General features: G+C 39.8%; 1 protein-coding gene across 9 annotated transcripts in view; it reads left to right on the top strand.

The window, feature by feature from the left end:
• PCDH17 (protocadherin 17) overlaps window positions 1-17506 on the top strand; it is a 106489-nt gene extending 88983 nt beyond the window's left edge. For 4 of the 9 annotated variants that reach the window (XM_073346085.1, XM_073346110.1, XM_073346099.1 and 1 more), the window contains 2 exons: window positions 5354-5428; window positions 15261-17506. In XM_073346085.1, the coding sequence (XP_073202186.1) occupies window positions 5354-5428; window positions 15261-15943 (758 nt within the window). In that variant the 3' untranslated portion in view covers window positions 15944-17506. Of the gene's footprint in view, window positions 1-4460; window positions 5327-5353; window positions 5429-15260 lie in introns of those variants that run through there. The other 5 variants (XM_073346118.1, XM_073346131.1, XM_073346104.1 and 2 more) reach the window with 3 other exon arrangements.
• Window positions 17507-27977: the final 10471 nt, after the last annotated feature.

Genomic DNA, 27977 nt, shown 5'->3' on the forward strand with positions numbered 1-27977 from the left:
CAAAAAGACCACTGTTTCTATTTAGAAGGTAGAAATAAACTATTTTGTTGACAGCCATGATGCAGAGCAAATTCTGTCTGCAAACCCTGCCAGTAATGTAACAGTAATTCTCCAACATAACATTTGTCCTTTTACTTATTTATTTTGTATTAAATGTCCAGAGCAGAGATTTTCACATAATCATACTAGGGACAATTAAGTCTATTTTTACATAGAGATGGATGCCATGTGTATATGAGTAGCAGTTACGCTGGAAGCATATGCATGATACCAGCTTTACAAATACTTGGGCTCCCTAGGCACTAGATAATTTTGAGCTAAGGGAGGGAATGTTTTTCATGTTATAACGTTTTTTTCCTTGGTGGTAGCAAATTAACTGCTTTGTATGCATCTTCAGCTGGATCTGCACAGAGTCACTTGAGAACTTAACAAATAAGTTTAAAGCTCTGCCATTGTATCATTTTAGCTAAATTACATGCCTGAAACCTATGAAGCATGGTGTGTGATGTACCTGTACAGTAGCAGGTAGCACAAAGAAAAAAAAAATTAGAGTTCTCTTTCTCTTAAGAACAATTTTTTACTTCCTTAACTCCTTATGCGGTTTTTCCTACTGAAGGACAACAAGTATAGTTACATGTGGTGCTACTTATCCATTTTGGCCCCTTAATAGTCAAAGCAACATTTTTCATTACAAGAAAAATAAAGCAAATCAATGTCTTATTCAGAAGTCCATTGGTCACTTTTAGAACCATCAGACAACCTTTGGGGATCAGTTGTTTCGGATCCCTGTTATATTTTATTCTAAGATCCAAACGATTTAGACAGCTGAGCCAAAAAACCCCACACCTTTTCTTTCCATGCACACAGAAAGACTAAGAGCAGAGGTCTAATATAAAACAAAAGCAAATTAAGGTTTAGTAGAAATCATATATGAAGTTCTGTATTAATTAAAGCAAAAGGCTTCAGGAAACCAAAATGGCTCTCTGAATAGCCCAAGATAGTTCATAATGTTTACGTCTACAACTAGATTGGTCATCTTTCTAAATGTCTGCACCCATGTCTGCCTAAATGAAAGGCTCTATCATTTATGGAGTGGAGATTTTGTCCCAAGGAATTCATGGACAGACATATTGTGTGATTTATCTTTAAGAGAAATGATGAGGCTTCCTCAGTAGTCTTAAGGGCAGAAGTAGCATCTACCTGCTTTGCCTGAGCTGTTTTTTTAGACTGTGGAATGTCTTACTGTAGCTCCTCCTTAATAAAGCATGAGGATAAAGTAGTAGACAACATCTCTCAGAACGATTGCACTTCCATTTTGGTTGTGCCTGTGGATGCCCTTTGGCTTCTTGACCAGTTCTGTAGTATGTAATGCAGTTTCTCAAAGGAATATGATTCAGATTGTAGGAAGCTAATGGCCAGGCAAAGTAGCTTCTAACCAAATCCAGGGAGGTTATTTGGGAAACCTGTGGACGAGTAATGGCAAAATCTTTGGGGAAAAAACCCAGAGAGACTACAAGTCTTGCTGTAAAACAGAATGCCATTTTGTTATGGCATAGTACTCAAGCAGATCTCTGTAACAGATGAAGATACAAGTTCAAAGGTGATGCGTACCAAGGTGACTCAGCTGCTTATTTCAACACATGCAAATCAGAGGAACCGAGAAAGTTCCTCCAACAGAGAATTTTTAAGGTCTATATTCTATTTTAATTATGATCCTCAAAGTATTAAAAAACAACAGCACAATCTGGAACTTGAGGCTCTTGATCAGGCATCTGGAGAAATTAAAGTTCAACATGAAGACTCTAAAAGTCATCTTCAAACAGAATCTCTTAGTGATTTTTTAAAATTATTATTGACTGTGAACCTGGAAAAAATCTAACTGCATCTCTCTGTGTTCCCAGTAGTCTATGCCAAAGTTCTCATAGTCATAGAGGCAGCTTTCAGACAAAGGGGCATCTTTATTTATTCTCTCTTGAATTATCTTGTAATGGAGCATCACTCAGGCAGAAAGCCAAGGATGATATTTTTGTGACACTCAAAATCATAGAAGAATGTGGATTCCTCATAAATTGGGATAAGTGAGAACTCCATCCAGGAAATCTCTGACTTGAAGGTACTAATAATACACTAAAACATAAAGTCAGCAATTGGCAAAATCATAGTCCATGGTGCCATTACTCAAACAGTAATGTCCCCTGCTGGTTATCCGACCTAGGGCAAATCCCACATGAGGCATTTCCTACACCTTCCTACAAAAACATCTCTAAATCCATATCCAAAGTTAGGTTTCCTCGGAGATCTCAGCCTACTATGTAGCGAGGGAGAGGTTTGTGATGATCTGATAGCTGAATCTTGGCAAGCAGAAGTAGCAATGATGGCCTTCAGGAGGAATGGAAAAACATTCAGCCTCCCACGAGGATTAAGGTGTATGACGACAGCATAATATTAACCTTTTGAAACAGAAAGTGATATTCAGTTGGTTTCCCCTATCAGTAGAGAACAGACATGATCTTTCCCTGGCAGGCAAAGAGTTTTTAAATGTAACATTAGTGCTTGATGGCAAAAATGTGAGAGAAATGGTAATTTTTTTCACATTTGGTAACATGGTGGTCCAAAAGTGGCCAAAATTAGGATATATGTCCTGGATTCAGATTGTATTTGTGTCTATGTAAGGGTGCATGGCCAACCCTCTTTATCAATCTCTGAGGGAGGCCATGCCTCCTCACAGTCACATCCTTGTTACAGCACTCACTCAGAGGGGAATTAGCTGTCTTTAAAGCTGAGGCCACCTGACCTGGGCCAAGCAGCACCAAGTGTAGGTGCCCAGGCCCTTAGGCAGTGTGGGGCACCACCAAGTGAGGGGCTCTGGACAGCAGTCAGGGCAAGTGCAATGAAGTTTATAAGTGCAGGCCCTCTGGCAGGATGGGTCAACAAACAAGTAGGAGGCTCTGACCTATAGTCAGGACAGAGCAGCAACAGTCAAGCATCCTGACTTTGGCAGACTGCAGACAAATGCAGCCCACGTGGTCTACAGTGTGGAGGCTGCTGCCCCAGTGGCAGGGGATGAGGGGACGGGGTCTCAGCCCAGGGCCCTAACAGTGGTGAAATGGTCCACAACTAGGTCAGCGGGTCTCTTCCCGCAACACGCGGACCTAGTATCAGGTCAAAGCCCAACCAGACTGTCATCTAGTTCTGATGGACTACTTCCTACTTTCCCCTTGATGGGTACCTCATTCCATGGGTGTCCTCCATCTCCCTGCAGTAGGTGGTCAGCAGCATCCCCAGCAGCTCCTCGGCATCTTGGTCGACCGGCAGCTCTGGAAAGTCCTTGGTATGGAGTCCTCTTCGGGCTCCAGTAGGAAGCAGAATGCAGATATCTATCTCCCTCAGTGGCTCCAGCCCAACTAAGCTGCAGGACCTGCCTTTTATACTTCCGCTTCTTGTCCTACCCCTTAGCTTCCGGCAGGGCAGGCATGACCCTCCTGGCTCTGCAACCCAAGGGGTGGGTTGTAGTCCCTCCTTGTCAATCTCTGAGGGATGCCACGCCTCCTCATCATAGTCTACCATGTATAAAGGATTGAGTATCTACTGACAAACTTTAAGGTATTGATCCTGCAATAGGCAAACCCATTCTCACAGAACCCTACTGACTTCAGTCTATCACAACCAAAGAGAAGTGATGATGTACTCTGAATGACAGCAGGGCTATTAAAATGGGTATATAAACAAGAGAGAATCCTTCAGAAAGCCACCATGTCACCAGTGCCACATAGCAGTCAGACATGGCCTTTAAAAATATCTGCCATCCCCAAACTTTTAAGATGGTGTATCTCAGCTTAAAAAGCAAAAGTCTCCTCTTCTAGCTATAGATGTAAAGACTGTATGTTAAGCTAATTGATAGTTTATGAACAATAGTTCATGTGGTAATATAAAGCTAACCACTGGTGCTTGGTTATGTGTTTGTAAGGGATAGCAACGTTTATTTATTTAAAAAAAATTGGTATGTTCAGAAAGGATCAAGAGTCTGATCATGTTTTCATTACCTTTGTTTATCCTCCCTCATTCTTTGCTTTTATTTCTCATAGTCACTTGTTGCCTCTTCTCTCTAACTAAATTGTAAATTCTTTGGAGCAGGGACTGGCTATTACTATTTGTTTGTATGGTGTCCAGCACAATGGGGCCTTGATCTTGACTGGGCTTCTAAAGATAGATATGAACATAACACAAAAGAGAATTTGAATTTTATCAATTATTGGTAAATAATTATACAAATTCAGTAAAATTTCTGAACTAGAGCAATCCCATCTCATTGAAATAATGTTGATAAAATTGCATTGTATGATCTACGGACCTGCCTTTGACAAAGAATAGAAAAATGTGTTAGTCTGAAAATGTCCTTTCTAACAGATCCACAGATCCGTCCTATTAATTACTGCAGTCATATTTCTCTTCTTTTCCAGGAAACAGCTCTTGGGCTCTACAACAAGGAGTCACTATAGTCACAGTTTAAACGCTAATAGTTTATCAGTTTAGGCCAACTGTTTGGGCAATGCAAACCACCAGCTAGTCTCTTGCTGGAGATTTCCTCAGCAAGCATAGAGCTGGAATAGCTGGCTCTTACATTTTCCTTCCTGCAGCCCTGGCTCAAGGGAGTATTTTGGTGGTGGGATCGGGGAGAGCCAGAGTATGCTGTGCTGTCTATCCACAGCTGGCATTTGGTCCATTGGTGAGCAAATTAAAGCAGACTCCAGCCCCTCTCAGGGTTGGTTCAGAGGCAGAGAACTAGGGAGCCAAAACTGGTTGCTCGTTTTCTATTTCTTTTTTCCCTTTTCTTGAGCTGTCCTGTGTGAAGAAGGGGATATGTCCTTTTCTAAACACTTCCCTAGGCTCAGTCAGAACCACTTGACCTCCTATCCTGCTCACTTGGGGCTCCCAAACCCTGGTAGGGAAGCAGGTACCATGGAGCATCCAGAAAGACTCTCTCTTCCCTTCCCTCTGATGCAGCAGGTGGTGAGCTATCAGAGCTGTTCCTGGAGCTAAATGAGAAACTGATCCCCTTGCCCCTCACTGCAGAGTGGGAGGCCTGATTTAAGCTCTTCAACTGACAAATTACAGGATATGTCTCCGGGAACACATTATCAATTCAGTCAAGTATAAATATTCTTATTAACGCCGTCACCCTCAGGGAACACAGTTTAGATTCTCAAGGGCCACTAGTGGTGCCAGGACCACATGTTTTACCCCCCTCTGATTTAGACAGTATTTTTTCTGCTGAGGAAGTGTTCACATTTGTGGGCTTTGGGGAAGTGGAGCCTATCTCTGTCTGTGACTCACAGATCTGGTTTGCCTCCAGAACAGCTAGGCAGAGGCCAAAGACCCATTGTTGGGATCTGTGGACCAGCCCGCTGTGAGGAAGGAAAATTTTCAGGTAACAAGTACATTTTCTTATATTTGCACTGCCTCTAAAAATATGTAAGACTGACACTAACTCTTTCACAGATTTCAAAGCATACTTTAATGTACTGTATGTAATCATCCTCTCAGCCCTGCAATATTTTTGAAATGTTTATGGACTAACACAGCAGTGATGAACTAGGACTAAATCTACTGGCCCACCACCTTTTAATTGCCTTTCTAACATTTTATGCAGTATCAATGTTAGAAATATCCTTACCTTGTTTCCAGGAAAACCAGAGGGAAACTCTGTATAAAGGTAACAATCCTCAGGTGTTGATAGTTGTAATATCAGAAGAAAAGCCTACAAGAGTTAAGAGGTTTAAAAAGATGGGAATCCATTTTGGTTCTACTGTCAGTCATCTTTCTAATCTAAGCAAATTGCTTTGCCTAACTGAAGGAAGCCTTTAAACAGACAAGCCAATATAAATATGCAGATTGCAAACAGCTCTGTTTAATAAATGCAAGCATGTGCAGAGAACTGTTTGTTTACCTCTGCTTATTTATGTCAAAAGCAATTGTAATTAAACAGGAATCCAACCTCAGAAGTAGTACTTTAGTTGATGGTTCTCATCAGAAGTGTCATATAATCCTAGTGTTAGGGCATGTCAGAGAAACCATTATTTTTGTCACTAATAGATGCCTACTGATAAATAGTTCTTTCAGGTTACAACATTTTTGAGTAAAGGTAATTGTCTCCCTCAAATCAAAAGTGAGACACAATTTCATATTAATTCTAGAAGGTTTTCTAATCCAATTACAGGAATTACTAGCTATTGTTGTTAAGAGAGAGTTATTGATATCTCTTTTGGGAAAATATGTACAGTTAAGTGTTCAGCTATTTATACATATGTGTACATAAATATAGGCATTCAATATTTAATATGTATGTCAAAATGTTAAAATAGTGTATAAAAGTTAGTGCATTCCATTGGTCTAAAGTAAATGCTGATTTTTCACTTTGCATAATTTTGTATGCAACAAGAGTGTTCAGCTTCTAGGAAAGTCCATGTGAACTTCGTGCATGCACCCAAAGGCAAATCTTTCCCCCCTTAATAGGTAATAAAGCTCAGAAAACACATTGTTTACTGTGTAATGAAGTAGAAAAGAGAACATTTCACAAGCAAGAGGTGGACTGTAATAGCATTATCTAAAGCCACATGCTTTAAGAACAGGTAGATATAAACTTTGGGCCCAGTCCTGTAAACCCTTTCTCATTTGAATAGCCCTGCTCACAAGAGCAGTATCATTGACTTCAGCTGGACTGTGCATACCACTAAGGATTTGTAGGATTGGATCTTTTTTTTTACCTTTAGCATTTATAAAGGTGAACAAGGTAAAACAGGTAGATTAGAATGTGGCAGTATCCAGAAAGGATAGGAAACAGGGGTGAAATCTTGGCTCTATGAAAGTCAATGGCAAAACTTTCATTGATTTTGGTGGTGCCAAGTTTTCCCTCCAGGTGTCCAGGAGATCAGCTGTTATTTGAAAGAAGAGGAAAAAGAATAAAGCATATAAATATGTAAAACTGATGAGCATATGCTAGTATCCACCAAGACTGTAACAACATATGCATAACAAAATTATTGACATTTTAATTCACTGCCCACAAATGTTAGAAAGTAAGTGTTCTTTCTTTACTTATCCAATATGTAAATGTAATCTGTAGTGTTACAGATCTATTTTTCTGTGTTTTTTTATAGTCCTGTTACATGCCTATATGGTGATGGGTAGCTACACATGCTAAATGCCACGAGAATGAAATTTTATGCAAAGAATGCACATGAGCTATCATTTACCAAGTCAGCCAATATAAGGCATAATGGGCCAAATCACGTTTGCCTCACTCAGGTGTGAGTTTAGGGAATTGTGGTTTGGTTTTGTTTGATTTTATATAATTTCTTATATATAAGTGAAGTCAGCTTACACACATAAACACAGAAACATGAACATATACTATTACATTATGTACAGTAATTTGACACAAACTGCAGTGACCTGGAAATTATAAACATATCATATAAGATGCTTCTTGGCAGTTGTTTTTTATGTTTGGTCTTTTATTTTTAAAGTAATTTAAAATAAACATCTAAGAGCCAATTAAAGTGAAGTAGTATTTGTGAAGTTAGGTTAGCTATACATTGTTAGAAGCAAAAAACTTTAATTCTATTAAATTAACCTTGTGATAATTAAGAAGACACTTAAGAGTTAATGAGTCAAATTATGATTTCCCATTTTTTTAGCCATATGAAAGAAGTCAGCAATATGAACCCACTAATTAGTTATCATGGTAATGCAGTGTATTTGTGCTGTAAAAAGAAATGTGGCACCATTTTTATTTTATTCTGTTTTATGAGGACTGTGAGGAAAGAGTAAGGAATTAGAGAAAGAACCACAGAAATGCATCTTTCATTTTAAGATTAGCTCAAATGACCATTTTTTGCATTATTTTTTGTTGTAGATGTAGCATATTTTGATCAAATATATATCTTGCATTGTACAGTCTACATTTTGCCAGCATGACTTCATCCTGGGCTATCTTAGCTCTTTCTGCTACAGATTTCCAATCTAGGTTACTATCATTTGCCAGGTAGCTTGTTTCCTTTTCTTTCTATGGTTGATAATTTAGCAGGTCTATTTTAGGATTTGTTCTCCCTGAAGTGCATAAAGCACTTCTGATTGTTTACCCTTAAAGCTCCAGAGACTGAGGAAAGTCTCCAGGCTGCTGCTGTTTATTGTACACACTTGGACTGTTAAGGGTTTATTTTCAACAAGAGGTAGACAAGTAGAGATAAAGACCAACAGTGCATATCACCCTTCCAGTGCATCTTGCTGTACAATGCTGCATATAACCTATTTTATATATTTATTTTTACCTTTAAATTGATTCTGTTTTCTCATAAATACTAATTTGGCCCTTGGTGGTGATAGTTCACTTTGTGTTTATAGTTTCTGCTGCTGGTACAAAAGTGGCTGTTCGATTTTCTTCACTGTCTTCTAGCAGCAGCAGTCAAAATTACAGGCTAATGGTGAGGGTGAGCAGCTTATAATGTATGATAATCAATAGTCCAAATCTGCTTCCTATGATGCGACATAAAAGAGTGAAGTAAAAAGGTACAGATTTTCAGCAAGGCAAAAGCTCATGTACTGCTGGTGGTTTTCCCTTCAAGGTCAACTTGTATTTTTTTCCTCACAAAACTGTTCTCTCCTTTTTTTGCTTCATATTTAATTCAGTCAGTGCTAGGATGTCCAGGGAACAGAAATGGAAGGCTAGTCAATACTGCAAATATGAATGCAAGTATAAAAACAGCTTTAGCCAATTCAGGAAACTAGAGGGAAAAGATAAATATGATATATAAAGATAAGTATTCATTTTATTTAAAGGGATTGCCAAGTCTAATGGATCATAGATTTTTCTTTGTGTACTTACTGATGAGGGACAAATAGTGTGTAATAGTTACACACATATGTATGTAAACACTTATATGTATGCACATACATATATTTCATAAAGGTTGACAATTTCAAAGCTGACTAGGGAACTTAGCCACATAAGTCATATTGAAGTTAACGGGAGTTTTGTAAAGTCCACTAGTTGGCTTTGAAAATCTCAACCATAGGTTTTTTTTCTATACGTTACAGATAGAGCCCTGTATGGATACAAAATTTGTAGGGCCTTAGCTATAAAATTTGGATCCGCATCCATCCATCACCAATCAGCAAAAATGGTTCACATCTGCAGATGCGAATATCTGCAGATATAAAGTGGATATCTGCGAATTTGCAGGGTTTTAGTTACAGACAGAGTGTATAGTGAGACCTATAGTTAACATTGCATAAGTGCTTCATTTTATTTTCAGTCTTATTATATATTTGGTTTTTTATCTTTGAATGGTTTGTTCTCAGTCCAAGGACTACTGTTTTTAAAAAAATAAGTAAAACTGGTTCAGCCATTTTTGAGAATGGGAGGCAAAGAGAAAAAAATACAACTTTCATATATGAAAATTTCCATTTCCATTCTCAAAAATGGCTGAAACGTTATTACTTTTTTTAAAAAAGTAATCATTAGACAGAACAAAACAGCCAGATTTCAACCCAAGAGTTAAAAGACCAAAAAAAATATAAGACTGAAAATATTGTTTAGATTGGAACACATATGGAATGTTAAGTATAGGTAAGGCTGTGAGGTTGTCATGGAGATCACGGAAGTCATGGATTCCATGACTTTCTGTGACCTCCGTGACTTCTCCAGTGCCTGGTGCAGCTGACCCCAGGGCTGCCCAAGCAGCTGGGGCAGCCCCAGGGCCAGCCTCACCAACCGCTGCTGGGGCAATCTTGGGCCACCACGCCTCCCAGCAGCAGCAGGAGTTTGAGTGTGGGAAGGGGCTCAGGGCTGGGATTTGGGGTGCGGTATGGGGTGAGGGCTCTGGGAGGTGCTTACCTGGAGGGGCTCCCAGGGAGCGGCAACATCCCCCTGCCTCAGCTCCTAAGTGGAGGCGTGGCCAAGGGGCTCTGCACACTACCTCCACCTGCAGGTACTGCCCCCACAGCTCACATTGGCCATGGTTCCCAGCCTATGGGAGATGTGGAGCCGGCACTCTGGGTGAAGGCAGCGCATAGAAGTGCCTGGCCACATCTCCACCTAGGAGCTGAGGGAGGGGGATGTCGCTGCTTCCGGGGAGGCACGGAGCCAGGTAAAGAGCCTGCCAGCCCTGCCAACTGCACCCCCCGGCACCAGTAGGGGTCCCAGGCTGCGTGCCACCGTCCACCCCCCACATCAGCGGGGGTCCCAGGCCACTCCCCCCAGCACCAGCGGGGATCCCAGGCTGCCCCCACATCACCACCTGCGGTGCCCCTGGGCTGCCACCCCCACCAAGATTTAGTCAAGGGTATATAGTACAAGTCGTGGACAGGTCACGGGCCCTGAATTTTTGTTTACTGTCCGTGACTTACTAAAAATACCCTTGACTAAAACGTAGCCTTAACTTTAGGTCTTGATGTGAACATTGTAGTTGTTAAAAACTTGAAATTTAGCAGGAATATAATTTCTTCTTTGTAGATGTGCATTTTAGTGGTTTCAGAAAAGTTGTCTATGATTGTCAATGCCTCACACCCGCTTCACCTCTTCCCGCCCTCACTCCACCCCTGCCCCACTTCTTCCCCACCCCTGAGCACATCCCGTCCCTGCTTCTCCTCCCCCTCTCTCCCTCAATTCCTCCCGCTCCCTCGCAGCACCTCCTGCGTGCCGCTGAATAGCTGTTCAGCGGCATGCAGGAGGTGCTGGGAAGGAACAGAGATGGGGCACGCTGCGGGAGGGGGTGAAATTATATCCGGGGCCGCCAGCCCCACGGATCAACTCCTCCTCCTCCCTCTCTGATTTCATCTCCTCCCTCCCAGTGTCTCCTGTACGCCTAGGAACAGCTGTTCAGCGGTGTGCAGAAGGTGCTGGGAAAGAGAGGGAAGAGCGGGGATGGAGTGAAGTCAGGGGAGGGGGCGGAATCCTGTCTGGAGCCACTGCCCCCACTGATCAACTCCTTCCCCTCCCTCCCAGTGCCTCCTGCATGCCGGGGAACAGTTGTTCCCCAGCGTGCAGGAGGTGCTGAGAGGGAGGGGGAGGATTTGAGGGGAAGGAGTTGATCAGTGGGGCCAGTGGACCACCTGGAGAACTCTCGCTGACCCCCAGGGGTCCAGGGACCCCAGTTTGAGAAACAGTGCTCTAGCAGGTTGATGGAAGTTTTATTTTGTTTGGTTTGAGGTTTTTTTGTTTGGTTTGTTTTGAGATTTTTTCACTTTTTTTGGTCAGCCATTTATTTTTCATTTGGTTCTTTTGAAGCTGCTTTGGGGGTTGGAATTTTCAAGCAGTTCTGACAGAGATAGACTAATTGGTGAAATGCAGGTGTAAGAGAAATGTAATTTATCTGTGTGGCTCTGCATTTTTATCACCAGGCAATTGTCACTACGTATTTTATGTGTGTACGGGCACTAGTGTCATCTCATTAATACAGAGTAAAAACAGGCATCACAAACTTCAACCCCAGTCTTTAAGCTCTTCCCAGCCCTTTCTTGGTACGCTCTCTTCATTTTCTTCTTAAACTCCCTGCTTCTCACCATCTTTACTTTACCCCATTTCCCATACACTAAGAAGAGTGTCCAACTTCTTGTTCTCCAGAGATCCTCTACTAATTTCTTCCATAAATCTTTCCTGCTATATTCTATTCCTTAAGAATTTCTCCACACTCTCTTCCCCCATAGCAATTTACTCTGTCTCATATTTGCTTCTTTTGTCAGTCTTAGATTTTAAGCTCTTTGGGGTCAGGAACATGTGTAGAGCACTGCATGAATTCGCAGTATTCTGTAAATGATTATTAATAATATATCTAGGTTAACTCTCTCACCATGAATTAAATTACCTCACTATAAAGTGATGTAGCACAGCATTAATTAAACTTAGCTCAAGCTTCAGTCATATGGCTGATTTTTTTTTAAGTGTAAATGATTAATGCTGTTTTACAGTATTTGATTCTGCCTCTCTGTGTTTTTATCTGTGTGTGGCTCTGTGTAGTTTGTGTATTTAATACATAGAGGTTGTGTTCTAAGATTATTAAATAGTTATTGTCTGATCCTGATAGGTGCAGTTCACCTGTACTATACTTTGACGTCAAGTCAGTGAACGTTACGGGTGCTCAGCATTTTTCAGGCTCAAGACCTTTTGTGTGTGTGTGTGTGTATGGGCGCATACATATATCAGAATCTCAATCTTTTTAGTTCAGCTGGAATTCCAGATCTAAAAATTTTTATGGCTACCAAATTCTTAAAAAAAACGTAATGATTTGGAGGCCTGTCTGGTACTTTAGCGGGTGGAAATTTTTAGCAACTGAGGAACAGTGTTAAGAAAACCCAGAACTCAAGACATCTGAGATTTACTTTCTCAGTATTGGTTGGAGAGTACTGAGAATATGGGCAGTAGAATCATAGAATCATAGACTGTCAGGGTTGGAAGGGACCGCAGGAGGTCATCTAGTCCAACCCCCTGCTCAAAGCAGGACCAATCCCCAACGAAATCATCCCAGCCAGGGCTTTGTCAAGCCTGACCTTTAAATCTTCTAAGGAAGGAGATTCCACCACCTCCCTAGGTAACGCATTCCAGTGTTTCACCACCCTCCTAGTGAAAAAGTTCTTCCTACTATCCAACCTAAACCTCCCCCACTACAACTTGAGTAGTTCCCCTTACAATCAAGAATCCCTTAATAAGGGATCCAAAGGGTATTTCTGAAATTTTCTAGCCTCCTAACATAAAGCTGGAGTCATTCACACAGTGAAATTCGGGCTGAAGAATGACAGTCCAGAAATAATTGGTTTGGCTCAAGATGACCAGCCAAAACACATTTTTTTAAGCAGAGAGGGATAGGTTCTCCAGAGGACTTAGGGCTGTGGTACTCAACCTATTTTTCATGCGGCCCACAATGTGTTACCTGGGCTGCAGGTTGAGAACTACAGTGCTCCCCCGCCCCGAGCCTTCCCCTACAGACCCGTAGACCTCTCCACAGAGTGGGGCCAGGAGCAGAGCCCTGGGCGGGGTACTGGGCAGCACGGAGGCAGCCTGGACCCCAACCCCACTGCGCCTGGCAGCAGGGAACCCGGATCTGGCCATGCGGGCCTGGCAGCATTTAGCACACAGTTGGGCCGTAGCTGTGTGCCAGTTGGACTGCATGCTGGCCATAGCTTGGGGGCCTGATTTAGGGCCTAAGTCTGACATTTACTTGCCATTGAGATACTCAAAACCACCGCTCACCTGCCGCCCACCTCTGTAGGTGCCTGAATTTCCATCATTACAGTCCCCTAGGGCACCTACATTTCTGCCAGGGAGCATGCACACAGCTGTCGCATTCTAGGCACCTATCTCATGCTGAAGCCCCAGCAGGATGCTCAAACTAGGTGTTCCCCTGCTTATCTTGCCTGTGGAATCCAATCTAGTGGGCATTCTCAGCGAACACCTAAACCCACACAAAACAGCTGCTGGTGGTGCCCTTTTAACTTTTTGCCCACTGGTTAGAACACTCAGCTGGGATGTAGTAGATCCAATTCAGTTCTTCATTCTGCCTTATGTGGAGAAGGGATTTCAACGTAGTTCTTCCCCCTTCCAATAGAGTGCCCTAATTACTGTGTTAGGGTGTAGTCTGAGGTAGGCTTCTCTCGATCTGTCCTGTTGAAGCTGTGCTGCTTTGTATAATTAACTAGGCATTGGAGAACAGGGACTGGGTCTCCTACCTCCTAGGTGAGTGCCCTAACCACTGGACTGTAGTGTCATCCTCTCTCACTGTCTCTCCCAGTGTGCATTTAAGCAATTATACACAGCTCAACAGGAGAGACTGAAAGAAACCTGCCCCAGAATACATCATAGCACAATGGTTAAGGTAATCTCCTGAGACAGGGAAGACCCAAGTTCCTTATTTGCATCAGACAGTGAGGAAAATTGAATGTGGGTCTCTCACAATCTGGTTAAGTGCTGTAACCAGTGGGCTGAAAGATATAAGGGGACCACAACCAGCACCTATTTCTCTTTTACCTATGCACTGTACAGGGAGCCTAGGTGCCTAACTTGGGGTTGTGGATTCCTCTGAGCAGTAAGGTGCCTAAAAGTTAGGTGTGGTAACATGAAAAAGAGTACTTGTGGCACCTTAGAGACTAACCAATTTATTTGAGCATAAGCTTTCATGAGCTACAGCTCACTTCATCCAATGCAGTGAGCTGTAGCTCACGAAAGCTTATGCTCAAATAAATTGGTTAGTCTCTAAAGTGCCACAAGTACTCCTTTTCTTTTTGCGAATACAGACTAACACGGCTGTTACTCTGAAACGTGTGGTAACATGTTAGTCCCTCCGTTAATCTAGCTCAAAGTTCTTATGTATGCCTTTGAACTGAATTGTAGGACCAGAAATTTCCACATTTAGTCTTTAAAAATGCAGTGAACAAAAATGCTTTATTTAGCTTTTTTCCATTATCTCTTTCATAAAATAGAAATATAAAAATCCTGACTGAAAGCATTATCAATTCAAATAGTATGTCAAGGCTTATCATTCTTCCAAATTGTATGTATTGAGTAAATCCATTTTCACATACTTTCACCAAAACAAAAAAGGAGGAAACTGATTACATGATCCATTCTCATGTCTAATAAAATAGCGGTATGCATTTTTGACAAGCTTATACTGAACCATACAGATGGAAAATTCCAGTTCTCTATTCTCAGCAGGAAAAGTTGGCTTTTTAAGAAAATCTTTTTATTTCATGACTGTCACCCAGCATAGCAATTACAAACAAAATGGAGGTGACAAAAATGAAAACTCAGCTGGCTTAATTCTATGAAGTGTTTGTATTTCCATAGAGCCAGTCTTTGCTCAGTTATTTGATTTGAAAAATTAATCCTGATAATGCCTTTTGAGTTCCTTAAGTACTGTTCACTATTTTTCTAGGATGAGTTCTACAGAACAAAGACTAACAGATTTCTACAGCAGATTAGTTTACAGATGAAGCTCAATTCTACTGAGAATGATTCTCTAACGACCCCTTTTTATTTCCTTTGGGCTATGTGAATGCTTTAATATTGAGAGAACAGAGTTAAGTAAATATATTGTCTCAAACGGTTAGTTTATGCAGTCCTCCTGAAATGTTTTAATTATTCCTTTTTTTCCATAATTAAGAAATCAGAGGTCAGGAAAGCCAACTGAGAGCTGATCATAGCTTCTGTATTAGTTTAAAGGAACCCCTAATAACATGAGTTGTTGTTTTTCTCATTTGCTTTACAGAACAAGAAGAGTGTGTTAATTGCACAGATGAATGCAGAGTGCTCGGTCATTCTGACAGGTGTTGGATGCCACAGTTCCCTACAAACAATCAGGCTGAAAATGCAGATTATCGCACAAATCTCTTTGTACCCACAGTTGAAGCTAACGTTGAGACTGAGACTTACGAAACTGTGAATCCCACCGGGAAAAAGACTTTTTGTACATTCGGGAAAGACAAGCGAGAGCACACTATTCTCATTGCCAATGTTAAACCTTATTTAAAAGCCAAACGTGCCCTGAGTCCTCTTCTTCAGGAGGTTCCCTCAGCATCGAGCAGCCCAACCAAGACATGCATTGAGCCTTGCACCTCAACAAAAGGACCACTGGATGGTTGTGAAGTGAAATCAGGAGCCTTGGCTGAATCAAGCAGCCAGTACTTGTCAACTGACAGTCAGTATCTATCACCTAGTAAACAGTCAAGAGACACTCCATTCATTGCATCAGATCAGATGGCTAGGGTCTTTGCAGATGTACATTCCCGAGTGAGCCGAGACTCAAGTGAGATGGACTCTGTTTTGGAGCAGTTAGACCGTTCAAATCGGGATCTAGGGAGAGAGTCAGTGGATGCAGAGGAAGTTGTGAGAGAAATTGACAAGCTTTTACAGGACTGTCGTGGAAGTGACCCTGTAGCTGTGAGGAAGTGAAAAAAAAAGTGTAGGCTGGCACTTACTTGCCTCTTCTGCTTATCTGGAAAAAAAAAGATCGCCCCTGGTTATAACAGTTTTACAGGGATGAAGGAAGACCAATGCTGCTTTAAGGCTTTTAGTGAACGTCTGAAGTGCCCACAAGTATGTTCTTTTCACTGCTCTTTCTTTTTCACATAAAATACTGGTTTCATTTTGACCAAACTTTCATTAGGACAGTGTGAAGTACATTAAGAACCAAGAGAAAGAAGGAAAGACAGTGCCATTTTGACAATCTGATAGGAAGGTATGAGAAATGAGGAATAGAACTACGTCTGATATTTTAAGACTGTCCTCAATAGTTGATGCTGACTTTACTGTTTACCTATAAACCCCATGAAAAGCAGGGTTGAATCATTCTGATCTGTGGTGGATTTCCAGCAGTCACCACAGGCTTCTACTGAAAGTCCTAAAAAAGATTTTGTAGTAGTCCAAGCTACACCAAACATTAACATTCATTTGTGGTAAACATTTCTGTATAAAATTATCTGCCACAAAAATGAAACAAAAACACAAAAAACAAAAATCATTCCACATCATTATTCAACAAAACATATCCTGGTCATTAGTAACACAACTCATATCATATTAAAGTTAAATGTAAAATGATATAGTCCATTTTGTCCTGCACACACATAAGCTAATTCACTTGATAAAAAGGAAAAAAAAAAAAAGGTTTTAATGCCTATTTAGCATTTTAGTGTCCAACAAAAATATAAATAGTTAGCACTAAGTTAGAAACAAACCTGAGGTATAATACAAGTTCGCAAAAATAGTTACCTTTGAAGGGTAATACGTGAAACAAAATAACATTATTAACACGTTTTTATTAATTTGTGGACACTAAAATAGCTCAGGAAAGTGAAAATGTCGTAGGCATCTACACAAATCACATGACCATTTAAATGTGCAAATGTAAGAAGATTCAATGTGTTTACATCAAATGACATATTTTTATTGATTTATTGCAGATTCAGTGCATATGAGCCAAATTGTTGAGTGTATAAGAGCTATATTGTGTATTTTATTAAATTAATATATAGTTGTGTTGCAAAAATATTTGGGCTTATATTGTAAATGGCAAGTGTTGCCTCAGTAGCTGTCGAACTCTATGAGTTTTGTTTTCTCCTGCTTCCTTTTCCCCATGGAGTGTGGGAAGCAGGGCCTCAGAGCAAAGTCTCTTGTTTAATGTATGGTCTACAAAGTACTTCAGTACATAATCTGTTCAGAATGTGTTTGAGTGAGCTGATGGAGCTAACTGAACGGCCTACAAATACAACTATCAGTCATGGTTATGTGCAAATCCTTCTATTGCAAACCTATGTTTAATAACAAAAATTACACTTGAACCAACACCTGAAACCTCCTTGTTTTTTTCCAAGCACATATGCAGACAGTCTGTTAGGTAACACATTCTTGGTTGAAATCACAACTGATCCTAATATTTAATGTTTTATGCTACTGTTAAGTTCCTCGAGTATAAAAATGTGTCAGAGCCTGTGTGGTAAAGCGCTGTTTTTTCTGGTTTCTTGGAAAGTGCTATGGTTTACAAAGGTTCTGGGTGCAGGCTGCTTATTTTTTATTTGTTTTTTTAACTATTATTTTAAGTTGCTTTGTTACCGCCTTGGAATAATTTACAAGAGAATCTCTCTCTCTCTCTCTCTTTCTCTCTCCCTCCCTCTCCTCCCCCTCCCCCCTTTTAACGTCAACCCTTTAGAGAGTTTGGCAAACTTCAAAATTGCTTCTAGATGAAAAGCTGAAAAAATACACATTTAAATATTCGCTTAAAATGAAACTAGCACAAGAAGCAGCAGAGGAAAAGTTTAGACTAAAATTTTCCTCTAGGTATTTTAAATACTCTCTATGACATAGCACCATGAAACACAGTGATAAAAAATTGTTGATCTGTATTACACTAAATTTAAACTGTCATATTTTTAAATGTATTTAAAAGAGTGAATTTAATTCAGGTTGGCCATTTCAGATCCCACAAGGCCGTACTTAAATAATATTCATCAGTTCAAGAAACAGAGTTGACCAACATCTGGCTGTGATGTTGTGTATTCCGTGATAAAGGTGTTCTCATCTAGTCAGACCTACAATGAATTGTCTTTGGTTCTTGAAAAGCAGCCATTACAAAAGTTTGCTCTCAGCTTCCATTGTACAGAAAGTCTACAATCATATGTAAACAAAGGATATTGTACATGTTTTATCAAGCTACTCTCCATATTTTGGACAATTTGTGTATCTAAAATGTGTTGTTGTCTGTGTACTACAGTATTATTTTGCCAAGAGATTGAAAGTTGATTTTGCTTGATAGCTAAAATTCCAGAGAGGATCCCTTTTTGTTTTGTCTGTCTTTTATCCTTATTTCCATGGTGCTCATCACTTTAGTTTATGAGCACCAAGCTTTTAGTTCAGCCAGTGAGATCCATGATTCAGATAAACCTAAATCAGTATGTAAATGCAGTCAAGTGATGGAGGCTTCTGTATTTTATAAACAATTTTAACATTCAGAAACCAATTGTACAATTCACTGTATGTGTCTGAAGACATAAAAACACAACATTCTGAGAAAGGGCTGTGCCAGTGTAAAAGAAATTTACCTTAAGGCTCTCTGTCACTAGTGATTTACTAGCTTGAGCTGTTTAACACATTATCTGTATTTAGTAGTTATTATTTATTTACCAGTCTGAGGTAATTCGGAATTCATGACTCACAGCTTTAGAGCTGAGTTTAGCAAATCTTGCTTTTATATAATTTGTCCAGCAACTGCCTTGTGTTGCAGATCTTTGGCATATTGCTTCCAATGAGGCTGTCCCGGAATATGATATCTGCGTCATAATTTAGGAGTCACCTGTCACTGCTGTTGAGACATCATGATCAACTGATAAAGTTTACGTGGGGGGAGGTTTTGAGGGTTAAGTTAGCATCTGTGTGATTAAGTGAAGGAGATACCACACATGGGAGAAGTAAAATATAACTGTTTATCCTTCAACCTCCTTGCAAACAACTGGAAACAACCCAGCAATTAAAACTAAAGCCCATGGATTATTTCTTGCCTTTTTTACATACATAAGGCAGATTTTAAAAGTGACTTTTAATACTAAATGAAAACTTCCACCAGACAATTGTAAAAATAATTATTGTTACAAGGGGAAATCCATTAAGCAACTAATAAAGATGTGTGAAATATGAGTGGAGAGGAATGGATGTCTATGCCACTTGTATATTAACCAAAGCAAATAATAGAGTAATATTTCCTATGATTTCAGAAAATGTTGACCAACCAAATCATAAACAACTGAATTCAAAATCAGTTAGAAAATTTACTTTTTTCTAGGCCTGTCCTACAGAAGAGAACTTCTCTTGAAATGTGATTTGCCATTAGAGCACACAGGAGATTGTCCATTTAGAAATATGACCATTAAAAAGTCATGCAGATGCTAGTGATGGAGCTCAATGCTTTATTCAAACTAGCTTTCCAGCTGTTTGTTGCCTAATGGAGTAGAAATGCTGAGGTCAACAAGTAGTCTGAAGTCTGGCATATTATACGCCCACTCATTATTGTCTAATTACATTCTTTTGACATCAGGCAGCATTTATCAGTGCATTAATTCAAATGGGAGTTTTGGCTATCAAGATTTGTTGATTTGAAGTGTAATTGAATGAAACCTGATTAAGGTCTTGACTTCTCTGGCCCCATTGTTCCACAGGTTGGCAGTTCACATTTATCAACCCTTGTCTCCCCATATGGCTAAGAGCTGCACCAAGTGATTGGTGAACAACACTACAAAAACAAAAGCAGCATACATTGTATGGATTATCTCAACCGCTATTGTTTAATGGCTGTGTTTAATGTGACCTATCTGGAAAATGAGGACTACGAATAAAAAGCAATTACTAATAGTGGTGTTGCCTGCTCTTGCATTCATTAACAGAAAAGAAATGTGTTAAACACTGCATACCACAGGGAGCCTGATGGTAATTACTTTGGAAAAGCAACTTGTGGCAATGCGGCTGTTACAGCTAGTTAACAGTTTGCCAAAAAAATGACAGTTCCTGCTTCATTTATTAGAAATGTGTAACTGTTTTCTCTCAACAGGAAAGTGGTGAAGACTTTTCATCAAGCTGGGTACGGTTATCTTTTAAGCAGCTGATGTGATGAAGCCCTACAGGCTATTATTACAACAGTATAGAGCTTCAGTAATAGGACTTTACTATACTGAAGTGAACTCACTAGAAGTATTATAAATGAGGGTCTCAGTTCTCAAAGGCTGTCAGCCTAAGAAGAAAGATCAAATCACTGCTCAAGTGTACAAGTGGAAAAATAATCCAAACGATGTAGGGTTTTTGGTGGTTGTTTTTTTTAAATCTTTCTCAATGTCCTGGGTATCGGAGGTAAGTAATCTCTATTCCTATTCTGCTGTAAGCAACTTGACAAAACAATGGGGAAAAATGTGACTAAGTATTAAGTCTGGCTGCTTGAGTAGTTAACAAAATATACAATCTTAACTAGCCTGTAACTTGTTCAGTTTTTACATCAAGATGAATTCACCAAATGATGTTCCAAAGGGCTTTTTTAAAGTGCTCTAATTTGAAGTCTTCTGTGGTTACCCATGTGGCATAATGATAATAGGTTGATTTATGTGGAGCTGTGGGGAAGTTACTTCCACAAATTTTCAACCAACAAGAGAATAGTTTTTGCTTTTGACAGATTCATATTTAGATCATTCAGAATACTGCAGGTATTAGGGAGATATTTGTAAATACCCAGCTTCTAGCTCATGGTTAGTCTAACATGATCTTTTGTCCTTTTCGGTTCTGTATTACCAGAGGCTGACCTTTACAGTCCTGCAGGCAAGGGGCTATTCATCCCATATCTTCTGTAGCTCTATTATGCATAAACAAAACCATCCTGCATCTAATTAGCTGACTACCCTGCACACAGAAAACGCCTATTGTTTTCTTGTTTGTCTTCCCAAAGGCTGCATTCCAAAATCCAGCAAGCCCTGTCTATGCAGAATCCTGCCAGAATGTACCTTATGCTCCTGAAGTCCTTGTTTGACGTGCTGGTTTGCTGTCATGAACTCTGCATAATTCAGAGCTTGGCTGGATACATAGTATTGGTAGAACAAACAGGAATAAACCATCCCAGCTTCCCTTTACCCCAGAATACAGTGTTATTGATTTCTCATTTGCAAAGTGGCCAGTCTGTTGCATAAAGATTCTTAGATCTCCACTAGGCCAATCACATATAGCTGCTTTACAGTGTTCACTCATGGGACAAATATCCTGTTCTCAACCCTTATATGTCTGAGACAAGAAAGCAGCTGAAAGTATATTTCTTCACTTAGTTATATGTCCCTACAGGCAGAATTTCACTGACAGTAATGGGGAGATGGCCCTATGCAGTACATGTGTAGCCTGAACTGTAAAAGGTCAGCTTAGTATCAGTAGTGCACACAGAAATGGATCAGGAAGTTAATGAGCCATCTTTAAGCCTTTTGAGTCACGTTTTCCAGGATGCTTGTGGTGTCAGAGGGATACATAGGGAGCACAAAATCGCCCTTTGTTCATTTTTTATTATTACTAATATGACCCCGCTCACAATATGTTAAATTCAAGTTTAAGAGAAACATTTCCCTTAATGGTTAGGAGACAGTGTTTTCTTTCTTTCTTAATAGATACTGGAATCAATCTGTGGAGTCTATTTTAGTTTCAAAATAAAAGTACTGTTGATAGGCATGTATCTTTTCTACAGGTATTGTTGAGCAGATATGATTGGGGTGGTTTTTTATTCACACAAAAATGTAATATGTCCCCAAAGACTTTTCTGTGTTCCCTGATAAGGACAGGAACCACAGGTAGATCTTAGAGCATGGCCTGGCAGTCAACAAATTTGGGCTCTGGCTAACCTGTGGAGAAAGGGAGCAGCCAAGGACCCGCACTATTTAACAAGGAGACTATCAACTAAGTGCCTCTGCTGCCACTATATCGCAAGGAGAGAGGGAATCTGTGACTTATCCAAGACATTCGAGCTTTTTAGGTTAAAACCAGCAGCACAATTTGCACCTGGAAACGAACTGGAAGCCAGTGTGGATGAAGCATGTTTTTAACATGCTTTCAAGAAGAACCATTCCTTAACAAATCCAGTCACATGCTGTGCTAGCTGCGGTTTCTAAAGGCTTATCTACAGGTCCCATTAGGGTGTAAATTCTAGGGCGCACTAGCATGTTGCGTCCTCGCTGGCCTATGTGGACCCTAGTGGCACATACCCATAATGTGTCTTAGCGTAGTCCTGTTTAAAATGGAACTACATTAGCCCACTAGGGAACTTTTATTGCACATCAGCAGGATCCACAGGGGCAAGTTAGTGCATGATATGCCAACACACTAGAATTTATAACCTTTTTTTGTGGACTAATGCATCATGTAGACAAGCCCTAAGTGGTCTTAAGAAATAGTCACATGTAGAATTCTTTGCAGCAGTCCAGTCTGAAAGTGACAAAGACATAGATCACTAGGCTGAGATCTGCATCCAAAAAAAAAATGTCACACCTTTTGGGCCTCATGTAAAAAGACCTTTTGCCCACTCCTGCTATTACCACACCTCAGCATAGTTGCCAGTAGCCACTATTATTTGTAACAATGGTTTTCAGTGTAAGTTTACATTTAATGTTTATATAGTATAAGGAAACAGTTTCACAGAAGATAACTTCTACATCACATACTCATTTGCTCTCCAGCTGCTCCTTAGCAGTCCCATAGTGTTTCTCTCTTTTATTATAAATTTGTACTTAAAAATGTAAAACAAAGTATACATATAAAATACTTATATTGCATAAAACAGAAGATTTATCATCATATCCATTATAAATTTACTCCAGGAGTAAGCTTTTGGGGGCAGAGAACCCTTGTCCATCTTTAGGAGCCTAAAACGCTTGTTGGCAAAACTGTTTGGTGTGCATGTTTTGTATAGTTTGTGTAGTTAATATATTTTATAACTACTCAATGTAGTATAGTTCATAGTTAAATAATGAACAGTGATAAATTACAGTATCTCTGAAGTCCTATTTGAGTCTAAAATGATGTAAATAAATATTTACCATGGGACTGTTGGGAGTATAAGGTGGGAAACTGAGTCACAAGTCCACCCATTTAGGCTTAATCAATTTTTGCCTTTATTTATACAGTTTGAGACAGAAGTATTGTCTCTTACAGTACCTGAACATATGTTTATAACAGATGATAAACAAATAAGTTAGTATGGGGCACAAGTTACCATAATCCCAGGCACAGAGAAGTTCTCCTGTATGTCATGATGGTCATCGCTGCCTCTGATCTCTGGTCTAATCCTTCAGACCCGTTCCTTCAGTTTGTGGTCCAGGGTTTCTCTGATTTGGTCTTATTCACTTGGGGGTATTTATTCATTTCCACATTACATATTAATTAACCTTTTTCCAATTAGTGTTTAGTATATTATGCATTTGTTTTATGTGACCCGTACAATACTCATGCACAAGATTCAATTTACACAACTTTTGCTGTTTATACAATTTCCATGTCATTCTGTTCCTGTGTCACCCTGCTCCTGTGACTTCTTGTCATTACAGGATTGTGTACTTTTTACCTAAAATCTTCCAGCACATCACCTTTGTCCTGTCAGCAATAACATCATTTTAAGCAAATCAACAAATCTATGTCAAGGGAGAAGAATTGACAAAACCACAATCATGCCAGAAGGGCATTGACCTAAGAGTGACCTCGTCTAAACTCATTCATTGTCTATTATAAATTATCATGGCACAACTAACAAAGCTCTTAATCTTACTATTTTGCAATTCTTCACTTTTATATTCCAGTATCATAATGCTGTATGTGTATTATACCCCTTTAATCTGCTTTAACCATGGGTTTTCAAAGGCCCTTTTCACTCAAAGTCCACTTATATTTGTGAATCATTACCCCCCAAAAGTAACCCTTGTTAATTTTCCTTGTGTTGCATTTTGAGGGGTGTCTTGAGTTTTTGGCCTTAAAAATAGACTTCCCCAACAGGACTGATTCTCTATTGCCTAATATCTTGTGCCAGCCAAGTTCACAGTGTGTGTAAACCACTACTATTCTGATTTGGTAGCATTTAGCGCCCACTTGGCACAAGCTGCAAGGGTGTTGAGAATCAAGCCCCATATCATTTGATAAGGATTCATTGTAGTACATCAAGAAAAGAATAGAAATGTATAGAACAAGAATAGTCCAAATGTGAAATTATTTGAATAACTTGTATTATTTTTTTACCAAACTGTTTTATTAGGTGTTTAGAAGACAGATAAACAAGTGTTAATAAATCTTTAACTTTGGCCACAAGATAAGCTTCTGAAAAACATTTAAGCTTTCACTTACTGTATATAAAACAAACAAAAGATCTACAATATTGTGCTAAAGATTTTATATATCATTTTAGTTTCCAGCTGAAACACCTTTCTTAAAAGACCCATTCTTTGACCCTTAAGCTTAAAAGCAACATCTACGAAACTGGTAAATTTTAAAACCACTAAAAGGCTAAAAATCTTTGGGATTGGTATGTGTGGTGATGGTGGTGATAAAGCAAGTGGTTTGGAAGTGGTTGATGGTGGCAGTTCCTTAACACCTCTGCAGAGGAAGTGAAATGCCAGGGACATGCCATACCATTGCAGTTAGAGGTAAGGCAGGAAGGCTAGAGGACATCTGAATTAGGCTCTCATGCTTGAAGAGCTTTGCTGGAGCCTTGCCAAGCTTAATGTGGGATCAGGAATGTAAAGCTGAGACAGCTCTGCTGATAACTGGTGATTCTTTTAGTCTAAGGTGCTGTTCACATCACCGCTTGCCTGGATGAAATCCAAGCATTTACAGGCAATGACAAATCTAGGCAGCAAGGAGCCACCAGAGGCTGCAACTAAATCTTGAAACTGACTCACAGATCCTTCTGAAGTGTTTTACAGCCGTCCTCATTCATGTTTCGTTGTTTAATCCATCCTAATTATTTTTAAGGAATACCAGTAAGTACTAGGCTGCATTTCTAAGCTTACAGAGGTAGACCAAAGAAAGACCAACCTTTGGACGTGTGCATATTGTTTTGTGCCGCAGACACAGTTTCTGAATCCAGCAGTCAGTTAAAATTCACATTGGCTTGTATTTGAAAAGCCACCTGTTTGTTTGTTTGCCTGGGTTTGGGGAGGTGTTTAAAAAAATAATCCAGCATGACAGGCTTCTTTTGCGAAAAGCAGGCACAATTTAACTACAATATAAATATTAATCATAATCAGTAGTCCACACTGAGGATTTTAGTTGGCATAACATGCACATATGCAACAGTTATGTAAAAGTGGAAGTTATTATAAACAGTAATTAATACACTGTATTACCAGCAGACTAAAAGCACTTTGCTCAGCATTCACTGCTTTAAAGACTGCATCAAAGTGGCAGTAAAATGTTTACCAGATTTAGTAAAGCACATCATTAGCCTTAGGGTTGCTGTTCCAGTGGTGACTCGCATTACCATCCACAACATGTGTTGCAAACTTGTTGGGTTTTATTTGTGCTGGAATCTTGCTATATAAAAAACAATATAATTGCTGATTTACCACTGCTGTTCAATCTAATTTACTTCTTAATGGTCCATTTGCATAGCAGAATTTGCATTTTATTTCACAAATAATGTTATGACTCCACCTGCCCTACTTCAGATAACATACCAGAATGGGGAGATGAAATGGCACCAGAAAGGAAGTTAGAAATTGGCTGCCCTTATCAAAGGCTCCCACAACTGAGGTAAAAGGGGTGGGGGAGAGAGGAGAAGGGGAATAAAGGCACAACCTATGTACCAAAAAAAAAAAAAAAAAGAAAGTGTTCATGCCCCCATTCTCAGCTTTCTTTGGCTTCTGCAATTCAGAAGAAGTAATTTTCATGTGACGCTATCACATGTCACCAGCCCTGTGAAATCTTATTCATTTTGAAGAATGTGTCAGACAAGTGTGAAGATATATGCAGATACTCATTGTTTTATCAAGCGGTAACATCACTCCAGCGCAACTATTTCCTTATTGACTTGGACCCTGTCTAAACACTGTAGATCACGGGTACGTTACGAGGGATTCCTCAGCGCACTGTAAGGTGATCACAATAATAAAAAGTTCGGAGGGTTTTTGTTGCTTTGGTTTTGGTTAACAGTGCATATTTGCTTCATTGTATTTTTACTCCTGCTTCAAGACTCAAACCCTGGGGTGACAGCTGTCATTTTAAAGATAACTCGTTACAGATTTTACAGAATCCTTTAACAGATGGGTAGGTCTTTGTTTCCCAGGGAACACTAACAGGTTAAGTTTTTCATGAGCTTTTAATCAATTGAATAAAACTGGTATACATCTATCAATTATTTAGTAATGTTAATAACACAGCAAGCTGAGGATAACAAAAGTGGGGTTTTTTCCCCCATGAAACCAGTGCTTTTCCATAGAAAGCAGAACAAAAATTCTTCGAAAGAGTTCTTTTCCTCCCAAGCAATGATGCTAAGTGCCACTATTTGTAATAGCAAGTGAATTTTATTTTTAAGGGGTCTGTCTGTGTAGCCTTCTTTGGCGCCTCACAACCAACATTAAAACCATAAATCATTAAAACATACAGCAGATAACACATGACAAGATAGAACCACATGAATAATGAAAACCGAAGTCATTGTTTAGAACTGATAACTTTGCCCAGGTGCAGGTTTCCACTATGGCACTTTTTCAGGTCCTTTTGTTGAGTATTTCACAGTAGGCCAAGATACCAGGAATATACACACCAATATATGGTCTTGGTCTGCTTCATGGTCTGCCTCATGCCCCAAACCCAGCTCCTTGTTATATTAGGGCCCGAGCCTGCAACCCTCTCCTCACGCTACTAGTTTCATTGTAATGACATTTTATAATAATTACACTGAAATCGTCCAACGTGAAAAGTAATTATACTTTGGTTTGATATCTGTTATTACCACTAACTAATATCACCAGCAGGCTAAGTGCTTAGGTAAAATACTTATTAATACCCACTTATTTTCCCACTTAATGCATCACACTTCAATTACCTTGAACATTCTACTTTTTGACTCTAGTGCCTAGCACAAAAATCCCATAACAAGAAGGTAACTACAGAGGTTAGATATAATTGCAGCATCTAGTATTACAAAATGTACATCTCCTATTGCCTTCTACAGGCCTACTTGTGTGAGTAAGTCCCTTATTAGTTCTACTAGTAGTATTACAGTAGCACCCAACCAAGACCATTGTGTTAGGCACTGTACAAACACAGTAAATGACAGTCCCCGCCTTCACAAGCTTACAGAAGAAATGTAGACAAAGGGTGGGAGAGAGGAAGTGTTGCTATCTCCATTTCATAGATGGAGAATTGAGGCACAGAGAGGCTGTTGCTTCCCGTTGCTCACACAGGAAATCTGCGATGGAGCTGGGCGTAGATCTACAGAGGCTCAGTCCTATACCTTAACCATAACACCAGAACTTCTGCTTACCCTCAGAGGCTGAGATAGATTATGGGGCAAAAAAAAAAGAGTTCTAATACGTTTACTAGAATTTACCTGTACTCCATGAGTGTTTACCACTTTTCCGAGTGCTTATATATTTCAGGTTTCAGAGTAGCAGCCGTGTTAGTCTGTATTCGCAAAAAGAAAAGGAGGACTTGTGGCACCTTAGAGACTAACCCATTTATTTGAGCATAAGCTTTTGTGAGCTACATCTCACTTCATCGGATGCATTTTAGGTGCTTTTCCTTTCATCATTGTAGCATCAACTTAGTCCTACTGCACTGAGTTTCCAGTATCTCAACAGGAATTTCTAAGGCCTCGACTTGTCTGTGCCCCATCTCATGGAAACAATACATTCCGTGGTCAAATGCTATTCCGCAGAGTAAGACAAGTAGCAGCTGGCACCATATAGTTCTGTTATAATGAAAACATGAGGTG

This window comes from Lepidochelys kempii, chromosome 1, assembly GCF_965140265.1.
Source record: "Lepidochelys kempii isolate rLepKem1 chromosome 1, rLepKem1.hap2, whole genome shotgun sequence".
NCBI classification, from domain to species: domain Eukaryota; kingdom Metazoa; phylum Chordata; order Testudines; family Cheloniidae; genus Lepidochelys; species Lepidochelys kempii.